Here is a 27,297-nt window from a genome sequence, read left to right on the forward strand (position 1 = left end):
GGTTCTCGTCCAATGGTAGAATGAAACTATTATGGGCTGTTTAGTAGACTAAAGGGATATTCAGTGCATATTGTACAAGGAATATACAGGGGATATCAAACGATATACAAATACTATTTAAATATATATATATAAATAAACATATATATTCGGTTTAATCTGATCCTTCACAACAGCCGCCCCCTAATTAGTCCCACCTAATTAGCTAAGCAGAGACAGATTAACCGCACTGTCTACCACTCAAGGTCCGCTGTAAGGGTCAGTCAACTCACAAAGTCATGGGGTCATGGTCATCATCGATAGTATCTGGGAGTCGGGGCAGTTCTATTAGCCTCGCCACGGGTCGTGTGTAAGTGCGCCCTTGGACGAGTACTTCAGCTGCTCGGACCTTGCCATCGGCACCGGTGATCACTTTGCTTACGCGGCCAGCCGGCCACATAGCTCTGGGTAGTGACTGGTCGATAATCATGACGACTGTTCCTTCTGTCAAATTGTCTCTCTCTTTTACCCACTTCTGGCGGGTCTGTAGAGACGGTAGGTAGTGGAGTAGGAAGCTGCTCCAAAACTTGTCAGCTAGTACTTGACTGTACCTCCACATCCTTCGGCCGTTCGCTTCTTCAGGCCTGTACATTGTCTGGGGTAGCGCGGGGTCCAGCCGCCCCATTAGGAGTGTGTTGGGGGTGACTGGGTCGACATCTGCTACATCACTGGAGACGTAACCGAGGGGTTTTGAGTTCAATACTCCCTCGATCTCCGTGAGGACTGTCATTAGGACTTCCTCCGCCACAGTCTGGGCCCCAAGCACGGCGTACAGGGCTGTCTTTATAGAACGTACTTCTCGTTCCCAGGTTCCACCGAAGTGGGGTGCGTTCGGGGGATTAAACTGGAAGTCAATCTGGGATGGAGCTAGGTGGGTCTTAAGTTCTGGGCCCATAGCTTGGAAGCTCTCTCTCAGCTCTCTTTCTCCGCCTTTGAAGTTTGTCCCGTGATCAGACAACAATGTAGACGGTTTTCCTTTCCGTGATGTGAATCTTCGGAAGGCCATAAGGAATGAGTCTGTGCTCATGGTCGGAAGGAGCTCGATATGTATCGCTCTGGTGGTCATGCATTTGAATACAATACCCCACCGCTTCTCGGTTCCCCTTCCTCTCTTTATATACAACGGGCCAAAGCAGTCCATGCCTGTGGAGTGGAATGGCTTGTCGCCGAGTCGGAGGCGACAGGGGGGTAAGTCAGCCATCCGTGGTATGCTGGGCTGCGCGCGCCACTTACGGCAGTCTAGACAGGTTCGCTGGAAGCGCCGCACTGCTTCTCTCCCTTGCAGTATCCAATAACGACGTCTGATCTCCGCGAAGACTCTCTCTGCTCCTGCGTGGTGTACATCCTCGTCGTATTTCTTTATGATCAGCTCTGTGACCTTGTGTCGGCTGTTCAAGACTATCGGGTACTTAATGTCATCCGGTAGATCGGGGGCTCTCCGCAGGCGACCACCCACTCTGATGAGATTATGGGCGTCACTCTCGGGTGCCAGGTGGAGCAGTCTGCTGTCTGGTGGGACGGGCTTTCCTCCCTGTAGACAGTCTAGCTCATCGGGGAACGAGTCTCTCTGGGCTCGTTGTAGTAGAAGAAGTTCTGCTTCTTCGTAGTCAGCTGCTGACATGTCAGTGGTGGACTGAATCTCTGGGTGGTGCCACAGGAATATCCTCTGCTGCGCACTCTCTAGGGTAATGCAGTCATCTATGTTGGGGTCTGTGGAGGCGACTGTGCTCAGTCCACAGAACATAGGTTTCTTGTTCTCAGCCTCCTCGTTACTTGCTTCCCGTGGGGTGGGCGTAGGCCACTCCGCTTCCGGGAGCTTGAGGAATTCTGGTCCGTCACTGTAGATGTTGCGACGGGTGAGGTCATCCAGAGACATTCCCCGGGTGATGACGTCAGCTGGGTTGTGTTTGGTGTCCACATACCGCCAGCTCGCTGCTTCTGTTAACTCTTGAATCTCGGTGACTCTGACTCCCACGAAGACTTTGTATCTGCATGAATCAGACTTGATCCATGCGAGTACTGTCGTGGAATCTGACCACAAGATTGTTCTGTGCACCGGAATGGTGAGTTCACGTTGGATTAACGTGGCTAGATGCGCTCCTGCTAGGGCTGCGCAGAGCTATAGACGCGGGATAGATTGTTGCTTTCGTGGGGCTATTCTTGAGCGGGCCAGGATGAAGGCAGTGTGTATCTTTCCTCCCTTCTCTTGGGCACGCAAGTAGGCCACCGATCCATAGGCTACTTCGGAGGCGTCGCTGAAGACGTGTAGATCAATCTTGCATGTCTCTGGCCTCACTGTGGATGGGAAGTAGCTGCGGCGTATGTTGACGCCTGGGAGTGAGCGGAGTTCCGTCTCCCACTCTCTCCATGTTGAGGCAAGGTGTGCGGGTATTGGGTCGTCCCAGCCCTGGTCCTTGTCCCATAGTGCTCGTACAATCATCTTTGCCCTGGTGGTGTAAGGTAGAATACATCCCAACGGGTCATATTGTCTGGCGAGTGTTCTGTACACACTCCGTCTGGTGGTCGGTGTCGCCGTCGACCTTCCCTGCTCTGGAGTCAAGGGTTTGTGTCTATAGTGGAGCGAGTCTGTTTTGAAGCGCCAGACTAGTCCTGGTGTCATTTCTTGGGCTTCTCCTGGGATGGTCGCCATCCAGGTCTCGCTGCTGGCAGCCTTGTCCGCGGGGGAGAGGCTGCGCAATACGTGCGGGTCACTGCTGGCCCACTGCCTGAGATCAAAGCCGCCTTTGATCAGGGAGGCGCGTAGCTTGATTAGGAGAGCCTCGGCTTCTTGTTGAGTCGAAACGCTTTGTAAACAATTGTCCACGTAGAAACTGTTCTTCACACTGTGTTGGACCTCTTCATCTGCTGTTGGGTCCTCTGCGACGTGTTTCTGTAGTGCAAAGGTAGCACAGCACGGGCTGCATGTGGTTCCGAAGGGGAGTACTTCCCACTGGTAGATGGCTGGGTTCTCATCTCCGATCCTCTCTCTCCATAGGAACCGCAGCAGGGGCTTGTCCTCCTCTACTAGTCTCACCTGCAGGAACATCCCTTTGATATCCCCGCTGATAGCCACCTTGTCCTGGCGGAAGCGCAGTAGCACGCCTAGTAGGGAGGGGCCGAGTGTGGGGCCGGGCAAGAGCTCTTTATTCAGATTTTGGGATCCGATCTGGTAGCTGCAGTTAAACACAATGCGATCCTTGCCGTTGTGATGGACCTTGTGATGCGGCACGTACCATGATTCGGTCGTCTGATCGGCCTCTTTAATGTCAATCTTTGTTACGTGTCCCGCTGTGATTAGCTTCTCAATCTCAGCGCGGTACACACGCTCTTGAGCGGGGTCTTTGGCTAGGCGCCGCTCTGTGTTCAATAGATAGCGCTCCGTGGCGTCTTTCTTTGCGTGAAAGGTGGGCATTCCCTCTCGCCTCAGGAGTGGAGTTGCGTATCTCATCACTCCGCCGACTGTGACTCTCTTTGTCCCCTGCTCGAGTAGGTTGATGGCGTAAATGTCTTCTTTAGAACGAATATCTTTCTTTTCGTTCTGAAAGGGCATTGTGTCCATAGCCTCTCGACATGCTGCAGGAGAGTGGTGTCTTCTTCTGTCGTTCTGGAGTGGAGGCAGCTAGTGGCTGCTGTTCGGTTGAGAGATTTAGCGAGGGGGCCTTGTAGGGTCCACCCTAGGCGGGTCTCGACTGCTGCAGGACAGCCTCTGGGTCCTGTATGGACCCGGTCAATCGGGACTATGAGTTCTGCATGGTCGGAGCCTATCAGCAGGGTCGGGGTAGCGCCGTCTATGAGCGGGATAGGTAGTTGTCGCAGGTGCACATATTTATCCATCAACTTGGCGATAGGGTAGGTGTACTGCGATAGTCCTATTTCTTGGCTGGTGAAAGCATTTGTAATCCTATACCGTCGCTCTGGCTGCCCGTCTGCTGCGATAGTGAAGGAGACATTCTCGCCCTTTATCGTCTTTAAATCTCTTCTTATTGTCCGAATCGTCATTTCGTTCTTGCTCCCCCGCAGTCCCAGCTGGGCCGCAGCGGACGCGAGCAGAAGGGTCTTCTCTGACCCGTCATCAAGGACGGCGTAAGTGTCCATGACTTTATCTTGGTAGCTCAATGTCACACGGACTACCTTTAAGAGCACTTGGGCGCCGCTGCTGCTGGCGGGGTCAATGTACATGACACTTGCCTTGGTGCCGCTCGATGGTGCAGGTGGAGGCCGTCTTCTGTTACTGTCGTGTAGTATATCTAGATGGGCTCCGTCGCACCGACTGCACCTTTTCTTTAGGCGGCATTCGGCTGCCATGTGTGATCGCGCACATCGGTAACAGCGCCTGTTGGACTTTATCCATTGACTCACTTCTTCTGCATTCATCTTTGTGAATAGGTCACATTGTGACAGCCAGTGTTCTTTCTCACAGTAGGGGCACGCTATCTTCCACTTCTCTTTTCTCGAGGGGGTACTGTGGCTCTTACTGCTCAGTACTGACTCTGATTGGTGCATGACAGTCACCGATCTTCTTCCATCATTTATTCTCTTGGGTCCCTCTCTGGAGCTTGGCGTGCTCCGCCCGAATGTATCCAGTCGTAAGCTGCTGACTTCTCTCGCCAGGAAGTCGGCTAGATCAAGGAGGGATGGTTCGGGGCCGTTGGGATCCCGGTAGTCTCTCTGCCGCCTAAAACGCTCTTGTCTTGCGGGTGGCAGCTTCTCCAAAATCCTCTCGACGTTAGAGTTGGCGTATAGCTCATGCATGCCCTTTTCCCGTTGCGCTCCCAGCATCCCTACCAGGGACTGCACTTTGATTGACAGGTCGTCTAATGAGCGATTGTCTGTTGCTGGGGGTAGGCGATCAACATGCCCTATCTCTTGGATTACGTAATCCCATATACGTCCATATCTCTGGTCCAGCGCCGCTAGGGCCGCTGTGTATGGTGTCGAAGAGGTGGCATAGGCTAGCGCTATATTGTGCGCTCGCGGTACTTTCAGGTGCTTCAGCAATATTGCATACTTGTGGCGTTCATCAGCGACATCCACCATCATTGTCTCTAAGCACATCCGGAGCTCCGTGTACTGTGCTCGACTCTCATAGGCGAAGTCTGGAAATGACGGCGTGGCAATGTATGACGCCGTGGATGGCTGATACATCGGCGAGCGTTAGGGGAGAGACCTCCTAGGCGAGTCCCCTCTTGCGCCTCTCTGTGGGCTGGTACCGACAGGGTACCATGGCCCGCTGGTCCAGGTGCTGTTCCTCGGGGCTGGTCGTGCGTCGTGCTCACCCGTGAATAGAGTCGGGGGTCTGTAGCGCAGCGCCGCGGGGGTATAGCCTGGGCTGTACTGGACCTCCTGGTCCGGTGGAGTACTGTGCTGTCGTCGGGCTTGGTTCTCCTCCTCTCCCTCTTCTTCCTCTATCAGGTCTTCCAGATCCTGTAATCGTTTATTTAGCTTCTCCGCAGTGTATGCCGCTCCTTCCTTGTAGCTGGGTCTAGCTTGGACCGGTCTGGGAAGGGGGTCTGCGGGGGGTATAGGCTCGGTCTGTTGGTCAAGTTCAGGGTCGCTTGTTCGGTGAGGAGACGCTGCCCTTGACTGTTGTCTCGCCGAGTTCCTTGAACCCCTGGCGGAGGGAGAGGGTGTTGCCTTGCGGATCAGCTGCTCCATTAGCTGCGCTTGTAACTTGTCGCGCTCGACTTCGCGCTTGGTGAGATCTGCTTCTCTTTGGGCACCGGCAGCGGCGCGCTGGGCGTCGGCCCGGTCTCTTGCCATATTCTCTTCCGTCTGAAGGCGTCTCATCTCCAGGCGTGTGCGCTCTTCTTCGCTCCGTTGCTGCGCTTGGAGGCGTTCTCTTTCAATAGTAAAATGTTCGCGCTCGCTAAGCGTCTGTGCTTGGAGTCGATCGCGTTCGGTAGAGGCTGTCAGGCTGACGAGAAACGCCTGTTGTAGCATCCTCTCCGCTTCGCTGGGGGAAGGCGTTTGTGGAGGTGAGCCGCTCCTGCGTGAGCCGCTCCTGGGTGTACTCGTTGGGGAGTCCTGGAGCTCTATTTCCTCTGCGCTCTCCTCCTCTTCTTCCGTGCAGAGTTCTCTCTCTGTAGGGTTGTCTTCCTCCCGGGGCTGGTCGGGGACTACTTCTTCGGTAGTGGCGGGGGGTAAAGGCATGTCAGCTCCCTCCTGGTCCCCACCGTGAGCTTGGTCAGTTACATTAGGACCTACTAGGGCCTCTGTGGTCGGGGAAACCTGGTCGTTAAGGTCAGACATAATTTTACTTTCTACTTTTACCGTGTTTACCGTTTGTCGAAGGCTAGGTAGTTGACTGACAGCGTAATCCTCTAAGTACTGAGGTGTCTGTCGTCTGCGCCGCGGGCGTTCTAGGTTAGGAGGACCGTTTCGTGGAGTGTTCATCATAGGCCATTTCAATATTAATAACACTATATTAATATTACACTAGTTACCATCCGGCTCGAAGGACCAATTGTAACTGAGGGGTACAATTCCCTGACTGTATTGTTAAGTATGGTAATATTAAACCACTACCTCTTGTACTTTAACTTCTGGCCATCCAGTACATGATATAAATATGATGAACACTTTCCCACCTGATGAAACGAAGTCCACACAAATGTACAAATCGAATATTTAATATAGCAAAAGGTATATACAACGTTCACTTGTTTACACTTATGATTTGAAATGCACTTGTATGGCAAATGAGTATTCGTAGGTAAATCAACATTGAATGTCCAATCTCTGGTTACGCAGGGAGTAAGTATACAACCCGGTTCTCTAGGAAACTATAGCGATGGTACTTAAATGATTATAGCTGGATACACTAAGGGGGGGGGGGGGGTCCCGCTGGTTGTAAGACAGTAGGAGGGGGGGGTTAGAGAAGCCGCTGGCGGTATCCCATCTGGCCGACGATTTCTTGGGAGAATTCAAAGTCTTGAACACGGTGCCCACAGAACCTCGGTCCGCAGACGAATACAGCTGGACCCTCTGGTGGACGGTAGCTGCCGGTCCACAACGGAGAGACGTGAGGCGACCTCACTGGTGTAGAGCGCCGTCTCACCTGGAGTCCTCTCCGGGGGGTAGTTCCAACACTCCGCAGTGTTGGCCGTTATCCATGGAATAATCAAAGCACCCAAAGCATAATCCAAGCCGTGGAAGGCTCGCCGTCGTCCGGGTAGAGTAATCCAATATACAGGTCCAGTCGCCCTGGCCCGGAGCTCCTCGGATGCAAGCACCACTAGTGGTCTGCCCAGCCTGGTTAAGCGTCCAGATAACGTCAGGAACGATGGGGGTACTGATAACTTTATAACTCTAACCGAACGATGCACCATACATAAATAGACTATTATTAGCTTAATAGAATACGTCCAACTCGACGGTATAGTGCCAAACTATGACTATTCAACTATTAATCCACACGATATCTCAATGCCTATTCTGAGGCCAAGTAGGCCTTACTGCACCACACGTGCGTCGTGGGTGAGGCTTCGCGTCTGTTACTCGGTTGGAGGGTAAAGAACTGGACTAAAAAAGGAAGTTCTACTTTACTTGCGCCATATATATATGCGCTATGAACAAATAGTACCATTCGTATTTCGCCAGACGTATTCCTACGCTTGCCACGACATGTTGGGCGGCACGATTGAACTTGAACCTAGGGGTATGGCTGCTGGCGCCAGGTTCTCGTCCAATGGTAGAATGAAACTATTATGGGCTGTTTAGTAGACTAAAGGGATATTCAGTGCATATTGTACAAGGAATATACAGGGGATATCAAACGATATACAAATACTATTTAAATATATATATATATAAATAAACATATATATTCGGTTTAATCTGATCCTTCACAACAATGGGTGATATATAGATCAGAGCAGTTTGTATCGAAAATGGTAAACAAACAGGCTGAAACTCACCCCAGTCTCCTCGTAGCGTTGGGTGATGAGCGTGGAGCAAAAAGATCGCTATTATGGGATGTTGATCTAGGTGAACCATTTCCGGGTTGTATATTACTAATACATGTCCAATCATGTTGTTTATTGAGTTATGGCAACGGATCGATATGCACGGTGTCTGGATAGAGTCCCGCGAGCGATAGCGAGTGGCCGGACGGAATAGGGAGACACACCGGCGTCACAATTATCGACATCCGGTTGCAACTCGCCGATCGGCCACCAGGTGGCGGTATTGAAGCGTTGGAGAGTTGAGCGGAGATCTACAGCACCAGTCAAGGAAATATGAAATATGAATACCATGACAGAAATTTGAAATATTGATCTCAAAGACGCTGTAAAACGTCATTGGCAGATTACGCATGGCGAGGAATGACGTGGTAACTGGTGAGAAAAGGGTTAAATCCTCAATTTGAATAAAGTCATTAATCTGATTAAATTAGTATTTAAAAAAAAATATTAAATCAACTTTCTTTAATGAATATAACTCAACAGTTTTAATACTATAATTAGTCTAGCAGCCTAATCTTTATCTGCAACTGTGAAGAAAAACCCCATTGCTTTAAAAAGAATTAATAGACACATAAAAAAGTATATATAAAAAAATTAAAAATAATATTTTATTAAAAATTCAAATGTTGATTTAGAATTTGAATGCCAACGTAACGAACGAAGGTCCGAACGTTCGAACGTTTGGGCTCAGCCCTACATGAGACCAACGTGTACAAGCAGGGGTCCAGAGAGCAGGGGTCCAGAGAGCAGGGGTCCAGAGTACCGTTTATACTAGGGGTGCACCGATATATCTGTCGCGAATCGGTATCGGCCGATATGTGCCTTGTTGACTGCAATCGGCTTATCGGCGGATAAGATCAAATTTACCGATGGCAGTGGCCGATAATTATCCTTAAATTTCAGTAGCAAGAAATAGCACTATCTCTCTCCCAGTATGTTCTGCAGGGCTGCAGCTAGATACTAGTTCTCCCAGTATGGTCTACCGGCTGGGCTGCAGCTGGATATTGTCTCAACCAGAGCTCTCAAGCAGTCTCAACCAATGAAATTTTGATTGACCGTCGATTCTGCCAATTACGTCACACACCGCTTGCACACGCCTCTGCTGTTACCACCAATCGGCAAGCGTTTATTCGTTTTTTACTTCCGGCAATGCCGCCATTGATCTGCTTGCGAGAGCACAACAAATGTAGCTAATACGTTAGCTGCCCGCCGACCAGCGCTCCACAGGATGACCAAACGAGACATAATGATTTTACTGCAACAAATGTTATAACAAAACAAAGCCTTTCTATACATTTGTCTGATTGAAAACTTTATTAACAGATTGCAGAATGAGTAGTTGGGTACGGAATGAGCAACGGAATGGAACTGAGCTATGAACGGAGTAATGCCTTGCTTACTTGCTATGTTCGGGTAAATAATATGCTGATGTTATTGAACGTGTAACACTAACTATATAACGTTAATGCCACAAAATGAATGCCTTGTTAATCATAAGTAGTAACTTTGATGCAGTAGCTTGTGTGTGTGTGGGGGACTGGGGACGGCGGGCGTTGTGCAGGTAGGTCGCGAGTGAACTTTTTTTTGTCTTGACGCTACACAAATTGATGGATATTTATTGGCTACTGCCATCGGCACATTCGAGCTTATCGGCCGATAGGCCAATTGCAGTCAACAAGGCACTTATCGGCCGATACCCGACCGATACATCGGTGCACCCCTATATATATTACTATTGCTATTGATAAATCTAGGTGTCATTAGACTAGAATAAGTCAAATTAACTTACTGTCTTGGAAATGTCTTGAGTAGAGGACTAGATACGTAGCCAGAATCTCTAATTTTTTAGATCAGTCAGCGATGAAAATTCTTGCTGGAGCACTCATAGAAGAAGTCATGAGTGTCACTATGACTATGAGTGTGGCTCATGGTACAACAGTGCCCCCAAAAGTCAGAAAATAAAACTACAGACATCACAAAACAAGCTAATCAGGGTAATACTAAGGCTACCTGCCCGAACCCACCTTGACCCATCACACTTTGAGAACATGAGATGGTTAAAGGTGGAAGACAGAGTCAACCAGATAGGGATGTGCCTAGTTCACAGAATGGTGCACGGGGTAGTGCCAGTGTACTTCAACAACTACTTCAACCGAATCAGGGACACCCATGCATACCCAACTAGGCATAGCTCAACTGACTTTGTGCCAGTCAGATTCAGGAGTTGTATGGGGAAGGAGTAATTTTTGTATTCAGCAGCTGTCTTTTGGAACAGTCTGCCCAGTGACCTGAAAATCGTAGTCAATGCTGTTAGATTCAAGTCCAGCCTGAAGACATGGCTCAAAAGGGACTAATTAACCTAGACACTCAGCAAAAAGGCACCCTTGCATGTTTATGAGTCTGTTATGTATATAAATGGTATATGTGATGTGTTGTGATGTCATGTCTGTATGATGCATGTCTAAGCATCTCATTCCCCTACCCTCGCTCGCTTATGCCTATATTTTTTACTGTTGTGAAGCACTTTGAACTGCAACTTCTGTATGAAAAGTGCTATACAAATAAAGTATTATTATTATTACCCCCCTACAAGGACCACAATGGAAATAAGCTCTGAGCTTTTTTGTGTTCATCCTTGTGTATCTCCTGACTGTGCTTTCTGTCACATGTTATTTTTACATCATTCGTTCATTCAAGTCATTCATTCATTCATTCAGAGCAATGGCGGACTTTCAGGAAATGAAAAAGCAAATAGGTAAGCGCTTCCGATTGGTGGTAAGAACAGCAGAGGTGGGTGCAAGCGGTGTGACTCGTCAATCTGGTCCACATGTTCAATTTGTTCCGTTGTGGTCTAGCTGACATGCAAACTCAAAAACAAGTCTTGAGCAAGACAAGTTAGTCTGTTAGGTTAGTTATATGAAAGCCAGTGACTAGCTGCATTGGCAGCTGTCATAATAATGAGATGGAATCGCCTTGTTTACATGAGGGTCCTCCATTTTCAATTAAAACATTTAGAGACATACAAATATACAGTACTATGTAAGAGGAAGAGAACATTTTTTTTTTGCCAGGCCACAAATACCGTAATTCCTCTAATAGTAACCGGGTCTCAAATACAAGCCGGGTCTCTATTAATGGCCGGGTGCGCTCTTGAGCTAAGCAATTATAAGCCGGCCTCCTAATACAAGCCGGGTTACTAATATACTGAGCTGCATACTGAGCTAGTTACTTGATTTCACTTTGAAAACGTTGAAATGACCAGTGACCACCTGTAATTGCACTGTTTACTATTTCATACAGTACTTGGTTTCAATAAATGAACCCAGTACATTTTACTGGGTTCAAACTGACACAAAATGTTGATTTATTCATTATGATCCGTTTGAAAATTTGAAATATAGGCCTCCCTCTTATACAGGCCTCCTCCTAATACAAGCCTGGTACCCGCTACAGTTGAAACAAATACAAGCCGGGGTTACTATTAGAGGAATTACGGTAACTAAATATCGGTATCGGCCGATTGTGTTATTTGAACAATCTGTATCGGTCGAGGATTTTCATATCGGTGCATCCCTAGTGTATACTGATGACATGAGACCAATGTTGACTCCTCCTAGGGTGCCTTCAAACCTAAAACTGATAAACGGCAATGTCAACCAAAGATGAACTGACTAGGGGCGGTCGCCAGATAATAAAAAAAATAAATAAAATAAAAAAATCAATTTAAATTTTTTATTTTTGTCAGGCCACTGAACTTAGAAACACGTGAATACTTTCGGCAACCAACATGCCCTTCCGCGTTGCTCTGATTGGCCAGCACTCTACGCTCGTTTGCCCCCTACGGCGCGCATGAGGCTCCCCCCAGGTGCTCGTTTACACGCTACGCCGCGCATGCGCATGAGGCTCCCCCAGGTTAATACGCGACGCGATAATCCCCCTGGTTATATGTGATCAATACAAACTTGCACTTGAATTCCATCATGTCTGTGTGCGGGAGCTCACAAGGCTGTTGTCACAATGTAAATAAGAACGTGCACTGAAAAGTTACAGTATGTAGTTGGTTGATTATTTGTATGACAGTCAGTAAACCCTTGCAAAAAGTATCCGTTTTATTTAATGAATTGAAAACATGCAGCATGCCTTTCCTCCCGGCAGCGACGACATTAAATTAATACATTTTATCAGGCAAATGCCCATCACTGAGTGGAATCCCTTTCTATTCACATAACTGCATTTGTGATGGAGCTTTGACAGCTACATGGGTGGTACAGTAACAGTCTATTGCTCGATCCATCTACAATATCACGATGGACCGTGCCATGTATAGCCTGCCTATGTGATCAATAAAAACGTGAATTTGAATCCCATCATCATATTTATATGTTGTCTGTCCACTATGGTTATTACTTTGTTATTTCCCCCCCTATCTATGTAAAGCGACATTGGGTCTCTTGAAAGGCGCTATATAAAATGAAGCTATTATTATTATTATTGTTATTATTATTATTATTATTATTGTTATTGTTATTGTTATTGTTATTGTTATTGTTATTGTTATTATTGTTATTATTATTATCACGTCTGTGCGCGGAGCTCACAAAAAAAAAATACTGTCTTTTACTTTTAGTCTCAGTGAAGTTTCAACGGAGGTATCTATTCTAACCAACAAATTGAAGTAGAAAGCATTTCGTTGTGGCCAATCTTATTTGGAAACATGACACAAAATAATAGTATGTCGCTTTTTATTTGAAATAATATTTAATCGCGTTTGGAGGTGGGTGTTCTGCGTCTGCCCCCCTGTGCCAAACAAGCAGGCCAACCGCTTGTTCGCGCGTGAGCTAGGGCTGGGCGATATGGCCTCTAAATGATATCGCGATATGTTTTGGCCATATCACGATACACGATATATATCGCGATATTTTGACATTTCCTCTAAAGCACTTAAAAATGCTTGATTTAACCCTTTGATGCATACAGTCACGCCAATATGATGATTATAATAAGTCCCTGCAAAATATGTTTCCATTATTAAACCATGAAGATGCTTTAAAAAATAATTAAATGAAAATGTACTAAGAGTAGTCTACTGACACACTAATAAAAAAATGTATTTACATCTAAGACTATTTATATAAAAACTATTGGGTGCCTAAGACTTTTGCACAGTACTGTGTTTTCCATCCACTTTAGCCAAACACACACACACACACATATATATATATATATATATATATATATATATATATATATATATATATATACACACACACACTACTGTGAGAAAATAATAATCACACACAAAGCCTTACAAAGGGATAATGGCTTATAGCAGACTTTTTTTTTTTTTATCCACTTTTTCTCCCATTTTCTATATTTTCTCCCATCCCAATTTCGTATCATCCAATTCAACCCTCCCCTGTCACGAACGCTGTTTCTTGCCTCCCACAAGCCGGCTGCAATGTGGACTAAGTCATACATAGCACAAGTCCCCTCCGGTACTTGAGGTAACAGCAGTCGCATCTTTTCACCTGCGCAGCTCGATCTCTCTGGCGAGGAGTAACGCGTGGGAGGCTCACGCTGCCCCCGACACTTCCTGATTTTACTGCGCAGGCGCACCAACTGACCTGTAGGAGTCGCTGTCCACAACGCCCGATCCCCACCCATCAGTTTCCCACCCCCTAATACGGCCAATGTGTATTAGTATGAACGACCAGCTAAACTGAAAGCAATGTGGAGCGCTGGGCTCGCGTCTCCGCATTCGTGGCGAGCGCCTTGCCCACTACGCCACGTAGCCGCCCGGCTTATAGCAGACTTAATGATGAAATGTTTATATCAGAGAGAGAGAGAGAGAGAGACTGCCGTAGGTGATGTCACACTCGAATGTAAACACAGGAAGTTGAACACAGAGATTGAAACTGGATGCAAGAAACGAATAACCAATAAATATGAAGTCATCTTTAAACCTCTGTTGTCAAGCGTCGTCAATATAACTCACCCCTTTTCTCACTAATGGAACTAGTGTCGTGGAGTCCGCTTTGAGCTAACGCTAGCAGCTAAGAGCTAGCAGCTAAGAGCTAATGCTCGTTAGCTTAGCCTATTATGGTTTAACTTAGCAGCTAACGTTAGCCCATTGCATGTCATTGAAGGTCCGCGCTGGTCTGTGTAATGAAATTACAATTGCATGTCATTTAAGGTCCGCGCTGGTCTGTCTATAATGAAATGAGAGGAACACTCTGCACTAAAGCAAGTCTCATATCAGCCGCGACGTGACAACATATACTCGATGTTCACGATATAGTAATTTACTACATCTCACGTAGAACAAGCCGCGATACATCGAGTATACTCGATATATCGCCCAGCCCTAGCGTGAGCCCCGTTATAATTATACTACTGTCGCTATTTTACAATGAACTATAATGAATTACGGGTCATACAGAAGTTGAACACGCCAGTGTTGGAAGTAATGCACGGAAGCTTATTTCCGCGTTGCAGACATGCAGGCTTCATATTCTACCACCGGAAAACCTATTAAAACCTGCACAGCTTGCGGCTGTGTGGCGAAAACCTGCTTGGCATGTGAGTGCCGTCAAAAAGAAAATGCGCATTCGCGAGTTACCGGTGTAGGGGGAAAACGAGCGTAGAGGGCTGGCCGATCGCTGGCCAATCAGAGCAACGCGGAAGGGCATGTTGGTTGCCGAAAGTATTCACGTGGCCAGGATAGTGTTTCTAGTTGCAGCAGTGCAATAGTTAGATAACCTAGGTGGGGAACAACCAGGAGATCACTGCAACTCACACAAGTTGGAGAACTATCTCTCTCTCTCTCTCTCTCTTGCTCTCACACACACACAGAAAAGGAGCCGCATGTGATTGGTGGAGGCGGGACCCTTACAAAAAACTGTTGTTGCTAATCATTGACACATGCTAGCCTGTAATAATCCCCCCCAGAAAAATCTACTTTGCATTTGATATATTGCAAATATATGCCATCACACACACTGGCATTTAAAGGGTTAGAATTATACAATTAATATGTGGTGTTATGATCAGGGCTGAAGTTGAATAAAAGATTGTATTATTTTCAATCTGACATTACAAAAAAACTGAAAATCCATCAAAATCAGTGTTGTTGCTAATCATACATATGCTAGCCTGTTTTTTAACAATAATTTGTGATGCCATCACAAACACTGGCATTTAAAGGGTACAAATAAAAAAAATTCCTGCACCAGAATGCAGGAAATGAAGTCTTTGTAACAAGAAATGTCCTGGTGGGGGACCCCCAGACCCCCTGCTTAAAAAGTGGCCTGACTGGGGCTATATTTTGCACTATATTTCCTGGCCTGAATGATTTCCCCAGTCCGGCCCTGGTTAAAAGCCTCCAATGCTTATTAGTGTGTGTGCGTTTGAACGTGTGCTTGTTTCAACCATACATTTCCATTTATTTAAAAAAAATAAAAATACAAATAAATTATTAATACATTTTTTTTTACCTCCTATAATAGTGGGGGTCGCGCCTCTCTGACACCGTTATTTTTGGGTCGCGGCCTGAAAAGTTTGGGAACCCCTGGACTAGAGCATACATTTGAGCCATCAAAGAAATTAAGCAAAAGTGGTTACCCGTGTTGAACTGGTTTATTTTTTAGAAAATAAAAAAATATAGTGGATTATTATTACCACTACTACCACTGCCAATACTACTGATACATCCCTATTGGCAAACTTTATATAAAAAAAAATAGTAAATATTTTTTTGTAATTTTTTTTATAACTTTTTTTTGTTGTTCATTATAGAATAGAATAGAATAGAAATACTTTTATTATCCCGTGGGAAATTTGACACTGCAAATCGCTCAACATTTAAACATTTAAACCTTTAGACAGGACAGGTCACAAATTAGAATAATAACACAAATCAAGTTGCCTAGGATAAGAGTAGAGTAAAATAGAATAAAATGAAATTAAATAAAATATACAGAAATAAATACAGTAAGAATATACTGAGCATGGGGGAAGCAGTGTAAACAATTTGGTCAATATAATTAAAATTTAAATCTAACTAAATGAAATATATATTCACAGTATTCACAGTGTCACATAAGGTGCAGTATGCTTCAGGTAGTGTATTGTCCTCCTTGGGTTCCTATAAGTCCTAGATCAATGTCTGGCAGCCGTCGCTGCCCCCTGTTGTGGAGCCTGGAGGCCGCTAGTCGCCTGACCAGCTTATCCAGCCTGGTTGTGTCCACTGCTCTCAGTCCGCTGCCCCAGCAGGTCACAGCGTACAAGAAGGCGCCCGCCACCACCGACTCATAGAACATCCTCAACATCCTTGTACAGACATTGAAGGATCTCAGCCTTCTGAGGAAGTAGAGTCGGCTCTGGCCCTTCTTGTATAGTGCTTCTGCATGTTTTGACCCGTTCAGTTTGTTGTCGAGGTATTTGTACACCTCAACCATGTCCACATCAACTCCCCTGATGGAAACGGGAGTCACAGGTGCACTCCTCCTCCTCCCCAGCTCCACAACCAGTTCCTTGGTCTTCCCTCTCGTCACCGTCCTTTATACATCCCACTATCGCAGAGTCATCAGAAAACTTCTGAAGGTGGCAGGACTCTGACCGATAGTGGAAGTCGTTGGTGTAGACAGTGAAGAGGAAGGGAGAGAGGACTGTCCCCTGCGGGGCCCCGGTGTTGCTGACCAGTCTGTCTGACACACAGCTCCGTAGGCGCACGTACTGTGGTCTTCCCGTCAGATAGTCCACAACCCAGGACACCAGGGGGGCCTCTACTTGCATCGCCTCCAACTTCTCACCCAGTAGCCCAGGCCTTATGGTATCGAAAGCACTGGAGAAGTCAAAGAACATGACTCTCACAGTGCTCCCCGGCTTGTCTAGGTGAGTGTAGCCTCGGTTCAGCAGGTAGATGACAGCATCCTCTACCCCCAGTCGGGGCTGGTAGGCGAACTGGAGTGGGTCTAGGTGGGGTTTGGTCACCGGGCGGAGTTGCTCCAGGACTAACCTCTCCATGGTCTTCATTATATGAGAGGTTAGAGCCACCGGCCTGTAGTCCTTGGACGTGCCGGGACGCGGGCACTTGGGGACAGGGACCACACAGGAGGTTTTCCAGTGTCGGGACTCTCTGCAGCCTCAGGCTCATATTGAATATGAACTGGAGCACATCACACAGCTGAGAGGCACAGGTTTTGAGTACCTTTGGGCTCACCCCATCAGGACCTGCAGCCTTGCCTGCGTGTAACTTGCTCAGCTGTGTACTCACCTGGTCTGCAGAGAGCCATACTGTGGGGATCTCAGGTGTTGGGGGGGGGGGGGGGGAGGAGCGGGTCTTCAAGCCGCGGGGGGCAGACAGGCTGAACCAGAGATGAGGGGGCGTGGGCAGTTGGGGGGATGGAGGGGGTTGCTCGAGTTGAAGGGCTGAGAGGTGTGGGGGTGGGCAACTGTGGCGGGCCGCCACAGTCTAGGTCATTAATGGGAAACCCTGCCTACAGGTCAGGTCTGGGCGCCTGCTCAGTGTGACCTCCCACGCTTCACCAATGAGAGTCCTCGCTGCCAGGTGAAAAGAGAGCCGCTGGCTATCTCCACATGTGTCGGAGGAAGCATGTGGTGGACTTCAGGGTTCCCTTGTACCGACCAGTAGGAGGAACATGCGCACAACAACCAGGTAGGGGATGGGGGGGAATTGGCATAATGACTAAATTGGGATGGGGAGAAAAATAGAAAAATCAGGCGGAGAAAGAAAGAGGATTATATAAGAAAATATATATATAATAATAACTTTGTCTGGGTGGGACCGGACCCGTTGTCATAGCCAAAAATTAAAAAATTAAAAAAATATGAACTGACTGTAATGTGTTATTCTTTATACAGAGCACATTCAGAAGACTACTGTACGTTTTATTAGGCAAATTATTAGGCAAAATCTCCTATCCTACTCTAGGCCTACAACTACATTTTGAATTAGGCCTAATTATTTCACAGTGGCACAGGATCATTTGCAAGCTTTTGTTTATTTTAAAATAAAATATTTTTGTTTATAAATATAATTACTATAATTCTGTCTTGTTATGTTAATCTTGTCTTGTTAGTAGTAGAGGAAATGGCATGTTTGTAGCCTAAAATTATTATAATTATAATTATAGCCTACATCTAGGCAGGGACCAGGTTAGGTGGGGCTCGCAAATATTTCCAACTACCAAAGTGGGGCCTGAATGAAAATGTTTGGGAACCACTGATGTGTGCAGTACATGGTACAGAACTTGATTAATTAATACAAAAAAGACACATTGTCACTTTAAGTAAAACAGTGACCTCTAGGCAAAAGTACCCCACTTGATACTGCACTACTTTGTTTACATTGCTTTGTTTTGGTTTGATTTGTGGATTGAATATTAGAGATGTTCCGATACCATTTTTTCCTTTCCGATCCGATTCCGATACCTAAGCTTTGGGTATCGGCCGATACAGATACTTATCCGATACCAGTGCATACATAAAAAAAAATAAAAACGATATTATATAAATTTTTTATAAATATATATATATATATATATTTTTTTAACAAATACTGTTTTATATATACTGTTTTTTAGTCATAACTAGAAAGTAATGGTATTTATTCAACAACAGGTGATTGTATAGATTTGTATTAGTATCATTAATCAATGAGTATGGGGCTTCAGCACTGCAGATATACCCTACTCCAATGATCCACACGGACATTATACGTTGCTGCACTCGCTACCCACTGGCTCTGCAGATATACCCTACTCAGTCTGTCTACAAGGCTCCGTTCAGTAGCAGTCGGATCTGTTGTGATTTTTGCACAATAAATATTCAACATTCTCTTTTGAGACTCCGCCTCAGACTCTTATCATTTGGCACTAAAAGCTAAACATTGTCGCCGATATGGCTGTCCGCAACATGTCATTAATTGTGTACGCGACGTGCAATTGTGCAATGACGACGTTACCGTTAGCTAGCATGAGCTACCGGTATATGGGAAGACCATAGAAGACTGTAACGTTACTGGTGACATTGTGATTTAACTTGGAATACTCCTTTGCCAACTTGCTGTACTTTGCTTGCAGGTCTGCAGCCATTATTGCTGGATTATATGAATAGCCCCAACTTTAGCCAAGGTAATGTTAAAGCTAGCTTTCGGTTAGCTGTTCAATGCTAATAACACCAGCCACCAAGCGAACCCATGAGCTCCCCGTCAACACCGCTCTGTCGGGACGATGACATTTAAGAAAGTATCTGCTGTTAAAATGACAAATGGCATTGACACTTTAATCGATTAAGCACACGTTTGTTTTATAATGCTTACTCAACAGACCACAGTGTTGTTGATAAATTACGTCATATGGTATCGGAGCGCAGCATTAGAGGGTACTCGCCGATACCGATACCAGCATTTTAGCCAGTATCGGCGGCTTTTCCGATACTGGTATCGGTATCGGAACAACTCTATTGAATATCTGAAATGATAAAAAAAAGAAAAAAAAGAAAAGAAAAAAAACGTGACTAACCTTACTGTCATGCACTTGTCCTAATAAACTAACCTACACTGTAACACGCAACACTTTGATAAACATTGTTACTCAGCTGATAGAGTTGTACCCTTCTTGCTGTCTTGTCGTACAGAACTTGTAAGTCGCTTTGGATAAAAGCGTCAGCTAAATGACTAAATGTAAATGTAATGTATATGATGGGTGTACAGGGAGGGGTTACTATTGCCATGTGGCCATGAATAAATACCTCCCCTATACCCACCCAAATCCAACCGCACATCAAACCAAAACAAAGAAATGTAAACTAAAAGGTTGCTGTTTGGCGGTATTACAGATTCTACCTTTAAGTATCTGTTAAATGCTACAGGTGTCTCTATCTATCTCAATCACCTACTCGAGATAGAAGCCTGTGGCCGCTCGAAATCCCCCAGCGAGGTGCTAAACTCCAAGTTCTCGAGTCAATTACTATTTCTGTCAAGCTTACTTCATAGTCACTAGTTTAGTTATATCCAGTTGATATGAAATGTAAGCATAGAAGAGTTGTTAGCCTCTTCTTTGTTTGTAATAAACCTAATGTATGTCTGGGAGAACTCTTATTGCCTATAATAACAATAATATCATTATTATCATTGTTATCATTATCATCATTTTATGAAATGCCTGTTATGCTGCTTCTCTGAAAGCCTGATGATCTTACGTCACCGTAACCGCCAATGTCCTCATTTGTGAGGAATGGTCTGTAATAGCTATAATATTATTATCATCATTATCATCATTTTACGAAAGGGCTTGTAATACTGCTCATTTGAAAGCTTGATTGTATTACTTCACCATCACCGCCGCTATCCTCATTTGTGAGGAAAGGCCTGTAATACTGATCATTTGAAAGCTTGGTTGTATTACTACTCTTTTAATAAGTATTACTACTGTTTATAATGTAACATTAGCGTACTAACAATCATTTGAAAGCTTGGTGATATTACTTCACCGTTTTATAAGTTTTACTACTGCCAATAGTGTAACATTAGCGTACTAACACTTAATCATTATTTGCAAGCCCCAGTATCCCTTATCAATCCGACAGATCCATCGATCTGTGGTACTGGTCCTCAAGTCCTGCAGTGACTCGAACACCGATTTCCCACAAACTTGACAGAGTCCGTCGGACACAGAGATACCGGAACCCGCAAACAACAAACATTGCCATATATAGTATTACTACCGTCAATAGCATATATATATATATAATATATAACTTTAGCTGAAAAGCATTAACCAGCAATTGATTCAATCTGTAAAATAGTCACCTCCAAGAATTTGCAGGGCACGGCCAGGATCGTGGCCCATTGCTGGCAGAAAGCAGTCCACGAAGTAATTATAAAAAGTCATTTTTATTTTGAAAGTTACAAAAAGAAGACTGTATTGGAAATGTCCAATTTCAGTTAAAAAGAATTATAAAAACAAAACATCTCATCTCTAAGATAGCATAGCCTAACACGCCTGGTGTCTGCAAGCAAAATCTGCTTGAATCTGAAAATCACAAAATCTCAACATCTCTACCTCTCAAAAATCGGAAAAATCAGTCTGAGATCCAGCGAGTTAGCCCTTATAAAGAACTCAAGATCTATTTGCCATTGGTTTAAATACAGTGATGTAATTTCACTAGCCAATCAACGTATAACACATAAGAATGAACCCGCCTCCTCTTCTAGTTTCCATTGGCTCCCGTTTACTCCACTGGGCCGTAACTTGAAAAGTAATTGTAACGTTTTTGCTGGAACAGAGTACGATATGGTGTAACCTCCCTTTGTCTCTCTGCGCTGGAAAGTACCCAGGATTCCATCTGTGCTCGGAGCCATCTCCCAAGGTCACCACCTCTCGGCACATTCCTTCCCACTCTAGCAGTAAGAGAAACAGACGAGGGAGACGGCTGTACTATAGTACATGGTCCTTTTTAGCATGGATAGTCTATATGCTTATATATATATATACAGATATATAGATATATATATACCTGTACTAATCATTGGTTATATGTTTACACATCACACATGTAGTTTTTAAAGTGTTAGGATGTCTCTCTCTTCTGACAAGACAGGCAAGGGTTCATTTTGCAGGCTCCCCTGCTGCAAGGTCACATTCTTGTCTTCACTGAACTGTGAGCACAGAGGCCCCCTTGCTCTTTTCATTCTGACTTGTGCAGACCAGCCCAGACCTAGGTTCTCGTGCAAAGTGTATATGCATATATATACATATACACATATATATATATGAATACACTTCACATATAGACACATACAGTAACATATGCCTAGATTTAAAACAGATAGTTCAAGTTCAAGTTCTTTAATAGTTGTCATACAGAAGTACAGAATACTTTCATACAAAATGCTTCTTACTGTTACGCTCCAGAGACTGTGCTAGACAAGATAGTATCAAATAACATAATAACATAATATAGCATGAATTTAGAAGAAGAAAATGAGGTCACAGTGTTCGGTATAGACATATGTACAATGTTCTGAGTTACCATATAATATACAATACACAATACTATGCAGTGTACTAATGTACAGTACTATCTAGTGCAAAGCAGAAATGGGATGAGGTACAATTTTAGGTACAATTTACAGTAAGGTGTACGAGTTGTAGTGCAATCCTTCATCCATAAATATAAAGTGTGGGGAGTGGGTGCTACAGTGTGTTTGTTTAAAGTGGGTGTGTGCTATAAGTGTGTGGAGTGGGTGCTACAGTGTGTTTGTTTAAAGTGAGTGTGTGCGTGTGGATGTGTGTGCTATGTGCGTTTGGTGGTTGTTGTTGTGTAGTGTTCATTCATTGTTCGTTTAGCAGCCTGATGGCCTGGGGATAGAAGCTTCTTCTGAGTCTTTCTGTGCTCGCCTTGAGACTCCTGTATCGCTTGCCTGACCGCAGCAGTTCAAAGAGGCAGTTGTTCGGGTGACTGGAGTCTTTAATGATTCTCTTAGCCTTGCCCTTGCAACGCTTGTAGTAAATGTTCTGGAGGGTGGGGAGCCCCCCTCCAATTGTGCGTTCGGCTGAACGTGTCACTCTTTGTAGTGTGCTTTGGTCTTGTGCAGTGCTATTCCCAAACCAGGAGGTGATGTTGCCGGTCAAGATGCTCTCTATTGTACATGAGTAGAAGTTCTTAAGGATCTTCTGGCTGACTTGGAACTTCCTTAGGCGCCTGAGGAAGTAGAGGCGTTGTCGTGCCTTCTTCACAACACTGTTAATGTGTGTGGTCCATGTCAAGTCCTCGGATATGTAGGCTCCGAGGTACTTAAAGCTGTTGACTCTCTCAACCGGTGCCCCGTCGATGCTGAGGGGGCTGTAGTCCTTGACCCCCGACCTCCTGAAGTCCACAATCATCTCCTTTGTTTTGCTGACGTTCAGGGAGAGGCTGTTTTCCTGGCACCATCCCGCCAGGACCTTGACCTCTTCCAGGTAGGCCCTCTCGTCGTTGGCAGAGATCAGGCCCACCACCACTGTGTCGTCAGCAAATTTGACGATTGTATTGCTACTCCGCTGAGCCACACAGTCGTGTGTGTACAGGGAGTAGAGGAGGGGACTCAGAACACAGCCCTGGGGGGCCCCTATGTTGAGGGTGATGGATGAGGAGGTGCAGTTGCCTGCTCTCACCACCTGGGGTCTGCCAGTCAGGAAGTCCAAGACCCACTGGCAGAGGTCATAGCCCAAGCCCAGGTCCCTGAGCTTGGCTATGAGTATGGGGGGGACTATGGTATTGAATGCCGAGCTGTAGTCGATGAATAGCATTCTCACATAGTTCCCCTGCCTCTTGTCCAGGTGTGATGCTGCTGTGTGCAGCACATGGGATATGGCGTCCTCCGTGGACCTGTTGGGGCGGTATGCAAATTGCAGGGGGTCCATGTTGATGGGGAGGGAGGAGCAGATGTAGCCCTTTACTAGCTTCTCGAAGCACTTCATGGCTATGGAGGTGAGAGCTACAGGGCGGTAGTCGTTGAGGCAAGCAGGCTTGGATTTTATACCATAAACATATGCTTAAACCTTTTACATCCCACAATTGACAGAGAGAACAGGATGTCATAATCAACCAGTGTCACTAGTTGGCTGTGACACTTCACAGTATCTAAAGTAAAAGTAAGTTTTTTAATATTCTTATATTTATAATAATTCTTATTATAATAATATTCCAAGGATTATATTCAATAATATTCAAGGATTACTTCCTTGTTAAAGTTGGTTGGTTTGAACTTTGATTTAAACATGATTTGTGCAACCTTTTTCTCCAAAGTAACTAGTAACTACCAGGTTTGTATCTAGTGGAGGAGTAAAAAAGTAGTGTAACTGAGGGGTTACAAAACCCTGACTGTATTAAAGATTGTGATATATTAAACCACTACTAGTTATGTACTTTAATTACTGGCCATACAGTACATGAATATATATGGTGAACACCCACACAAGAATACGGCATTGACACATAAATTATATTGGAGGGTTATTTATTATTATTAAGCAACGTTAGGTTACAGATTGAGAATTAGGCTCGCGCTTGTATGGCGAAGAACATACGTAAAGTCAGTCAAGAGCATAAGTCAATGAGAATAGTAGGAATACTATGATGGGTCTAAGCTGACGCCACCTGTGGTATAGCAATTATATGGGCCACACCGGTACCAACTGGAGACACTGGGTTCCCTCCGGGGTGTAAGGCCGGGAGGGGTAGAGGAATGTTCGGGTACCCAGTCTGGGTCAACGAGGAATAAAGAGGCTCCAAATACAGGAGCCGGTGCATGTACTCCCTTGATCAGCAGACAAAGCAATAGTTGTAATCCAAGATGCTCGATAGCATTGACGACAGCTAGCCAGCCCCTTCCAAGAGGCGGGCCCGAGTGGTGATCCTCACGAGGTTAAATCCCAAACGACAGTGGAATCAACGGTGCTCTTCTCCGGTGGTCACGGTCCCAAAGCAATATAATCCAACCAGAAATGGTTCTGCAATCGCCGGTGTAGATTCTCCGGTGTACATATCCAACGGTTCTCGCCTAGGACTCCTCGGGTGTGGGCACGGATTTAGGCCGCACAGCCTGGATAAGTGCACTAGCTAAATACACGACGAACCGATGGTAATGCTGGTCACTGAAGAACTGTAGCCGCACGATATACAATAAATGATCGACTATTACTTCACATTAGATTAAGTCGAACTCAACGTTACTGCGTTAAACTCTGACACTTTAACATTCTATTCGCACGCGGTTCTCAATGCTCTATTTAGATGCAAGGTTGCTCACTTCACTGCACGTTGACTCGTGGTGAAGGCTTGGACGTTGAACTTGAACTACTGCTGTTTACACCTGCGCCGTATTTATACGTAAGGTGAATATCTAGTCCCAACCTCAGTTCTTGTCTCGTATTACTACGCAGACTCTGGGCATGTACCGACATGCCCGGAGTTGCCTTTGAACTTGCCGTTGGGGGCTTGGTCGTTGGCGCCTGGGGTCGCTGTCCAATAGGAGAGCGAATATTACTCTGGTTTGTACGCAGGTAAAGGGATATTCCGTGTATATATACAAATAATATACAAGGTATATCAAACGATACATATATATATATTCAGTTTAATCTGGCCCTTCACAACAAGTAGCATTTATTTCCTTGGAATTATTATATATATTATATAATTATTAATTATATTGCCGTTGTGTGGGTTCCCCATAATGGGAAAAACTGGAGATTAAAGTACTTAGTTACTTTCTTCTTGTACATTTCAGGAACGGAGCATGTGCGCCATCCGAGAGAAGCAGACAAGACCTTGAATGAGCAACTAAGAGCACTGGACGTGAGGAAACTACACCGAGCTCAGGTACGGCATGATGGTGCCCACAGTACATGGACAACAAAGGATCAAAACGTGAATTTGTATCTGTGCAGTATCAACCATTCCTTCAGGGTTGATATTGGATGTTCTGAAGGTGGTAGAGATGTGCACTTCTTCATGGTCGGTTAGTTGGTGGGTGGTTTGAACTGTCATTCACAAAGGCTAGGACAGAAGATGGGTAAAAAAGAAAATAAGTCTTATAGCTGCATCTGGCATTCTTCCATGGAACGCATGCTATAATAATGATCTTTATTTCTATAGCACCTTTCATATACAGGATGGTAAAAATGGTAAATGGCGCATTTATATCACGCTTTTATCCAAAGTGCTTTACAATTTGTTCCTCACATTTGACCCATTCACTCGCACATTAAAACACTGACGGTGGAGGCAACCATGCAAGGTGCCAACCTGCTCATCAGGAGCATATAGGGGTTAAGTGTCTTGCTCAAGGACACTTCGACACGCTGCCCGGGAGGAAGGGGAATCGAACAGAGTACGGCCTCCTTGTCCTTTAATGTTGTTATTATTGTGTCTTTTTTGTTGCCCTGTAAAGTGTCCTTGGCTTTCTTGAAAGGCGCTATATAAATCCAAGTTATTATTATTATTAGTGTTTGATAGTTTCACTCTCCCGTATCTACAGAAAACCCACCCCACCACATTTAGGAAAAGCCCACTTTGAAACAAACTAAATTAAATGAAACCCTATTGCAGTTATAGACATGCACATACCTGTAACTGTTCAAAATGCTGTGAATATTATATATAATATAGTGTTGATCACTGAGAAACCCATGTGATCAACGAATCCTCCCTGGCTAAATAAAGAAGAGAGAATAATAACACAATGGTTTAATGAAATGTAGCACATCTTCAAGGGAAATTAACCCTGACACTTGAGACGTAAAGATGCGTTTCAACCATATGACCATATGGTTTGATGACGGTATAGGCAGACGATGAATACTTTATACAAGACAACTGTTCTACAAGGTGTAGCTAAAAGGTGTCCCATTGTTTTGTGTAATAACTTGACTGGCAGATGTACCAAGTGTCAGTAGGGATGCAGCAATATGAAAATGTTGGCCGATATCGATAACCAATATGAAAGGAACATGCCAACATTATGGGAAATGTCCTTACCGTCAACCATGCAGGGTGCCAACCAGCTCATCGGGAGCAATTAGGGATTAAGTGTCTTGCTCAAGGACACTTCAACACGCTGCCCGGGAGGAGCGGGAATCGAACTGGGAACCTCTGGATTAGCAGACACCTGCTCTACCTCCCGAGCCACTGTCGCCCCCACATTTATCACATTGTCACATGCAAGTAACATTACCCAAAAAACAAATGCATATCAGTTATGCATATCTAAATTGACAGACATGCCTCTGCGAAGCTCCGTGGTTATCTATTTGTACTACAGCTTTTCTCCTGTGCTCAATTGCAAAACAATTGTCAACCCTAATTATTATTGTTGTATGTCCCTCTGTATGTCCCGTTAGATCCTGGTCCCAGCCGGTATCCACCCTGACAAGGCGGCCATGTTCTGCACCCTGCTGTCTCTGGAGGGGCGGAGCTTCAACCCCGCGGATGTCTTAGAGGCGGTCCAGTCGAGCAGGGACCTCCCCTCGGCCCTCAAGTACCTGTCTCACGTCTGTCCCATCTGCCAGGAGCAGGTGTCCTTCAGCAGGGTTGGCACTAAAGGAACCCTTTTACACATGTTTTTTATACTACAAAATAGGGCTGTGCGACATGGCCAAAATATACACGTCATGGATGATGGTCTTGTAAAAATTCATACCTTTGCATGGATCCATGACGACATACTTCATTATTCGATATACCACCCCAGCCCTACTACAAAATAATTAGGGTCTCATTATACTTG

General features: G+C 45.2%; 1 protein-coding gene across 6 annotated transcripts in view; it reads left to right on the top strand.

Moving 5' to 3' along the window:
* LOC311227026 (E3 ubiquitin-protein ligase RNF31) overlaps positions 1 to 27,297 on the top strand; it is a 155,680-nt gene that overhangs the window by 38,854 nt on the left and 89,529 nt on the right. For 5 of the 6 annotated variants that reach the window (XM_084312528.1, XM_084312530.1, XM_084312533.1 and 2 more), the window contains 2 exons: positions 25,300 to 25,391; positions 26,912 to 27,100. In XM_084312528.1, coding sequence (XP_084168654.1) covers positions 25,300 to 25,391; positions 26,912 to 27,100 — 281 coding nt within the window. The remainder of the gene's footprint in view (positions 1 to 25,299; positions 25,392 to 26,911; positions 27,101 to 27,297) is intronic. The other variant, XM_084312529.1, reaches the window with a different exon arrangement.

Source organism: Notolepis coatsorum (genome assembly GCF_963971535.1).
Source record: "Notolepis coatsorum genome assembly, chromosome: 4".
NCBI classification, from domain to species: domain Eukaryota; kingdom Metazoa; phylum Chordata; class Actinopteri; order Aulopiformes; family Paralepididae; genus Notolepis; species Notolepis coatsorum.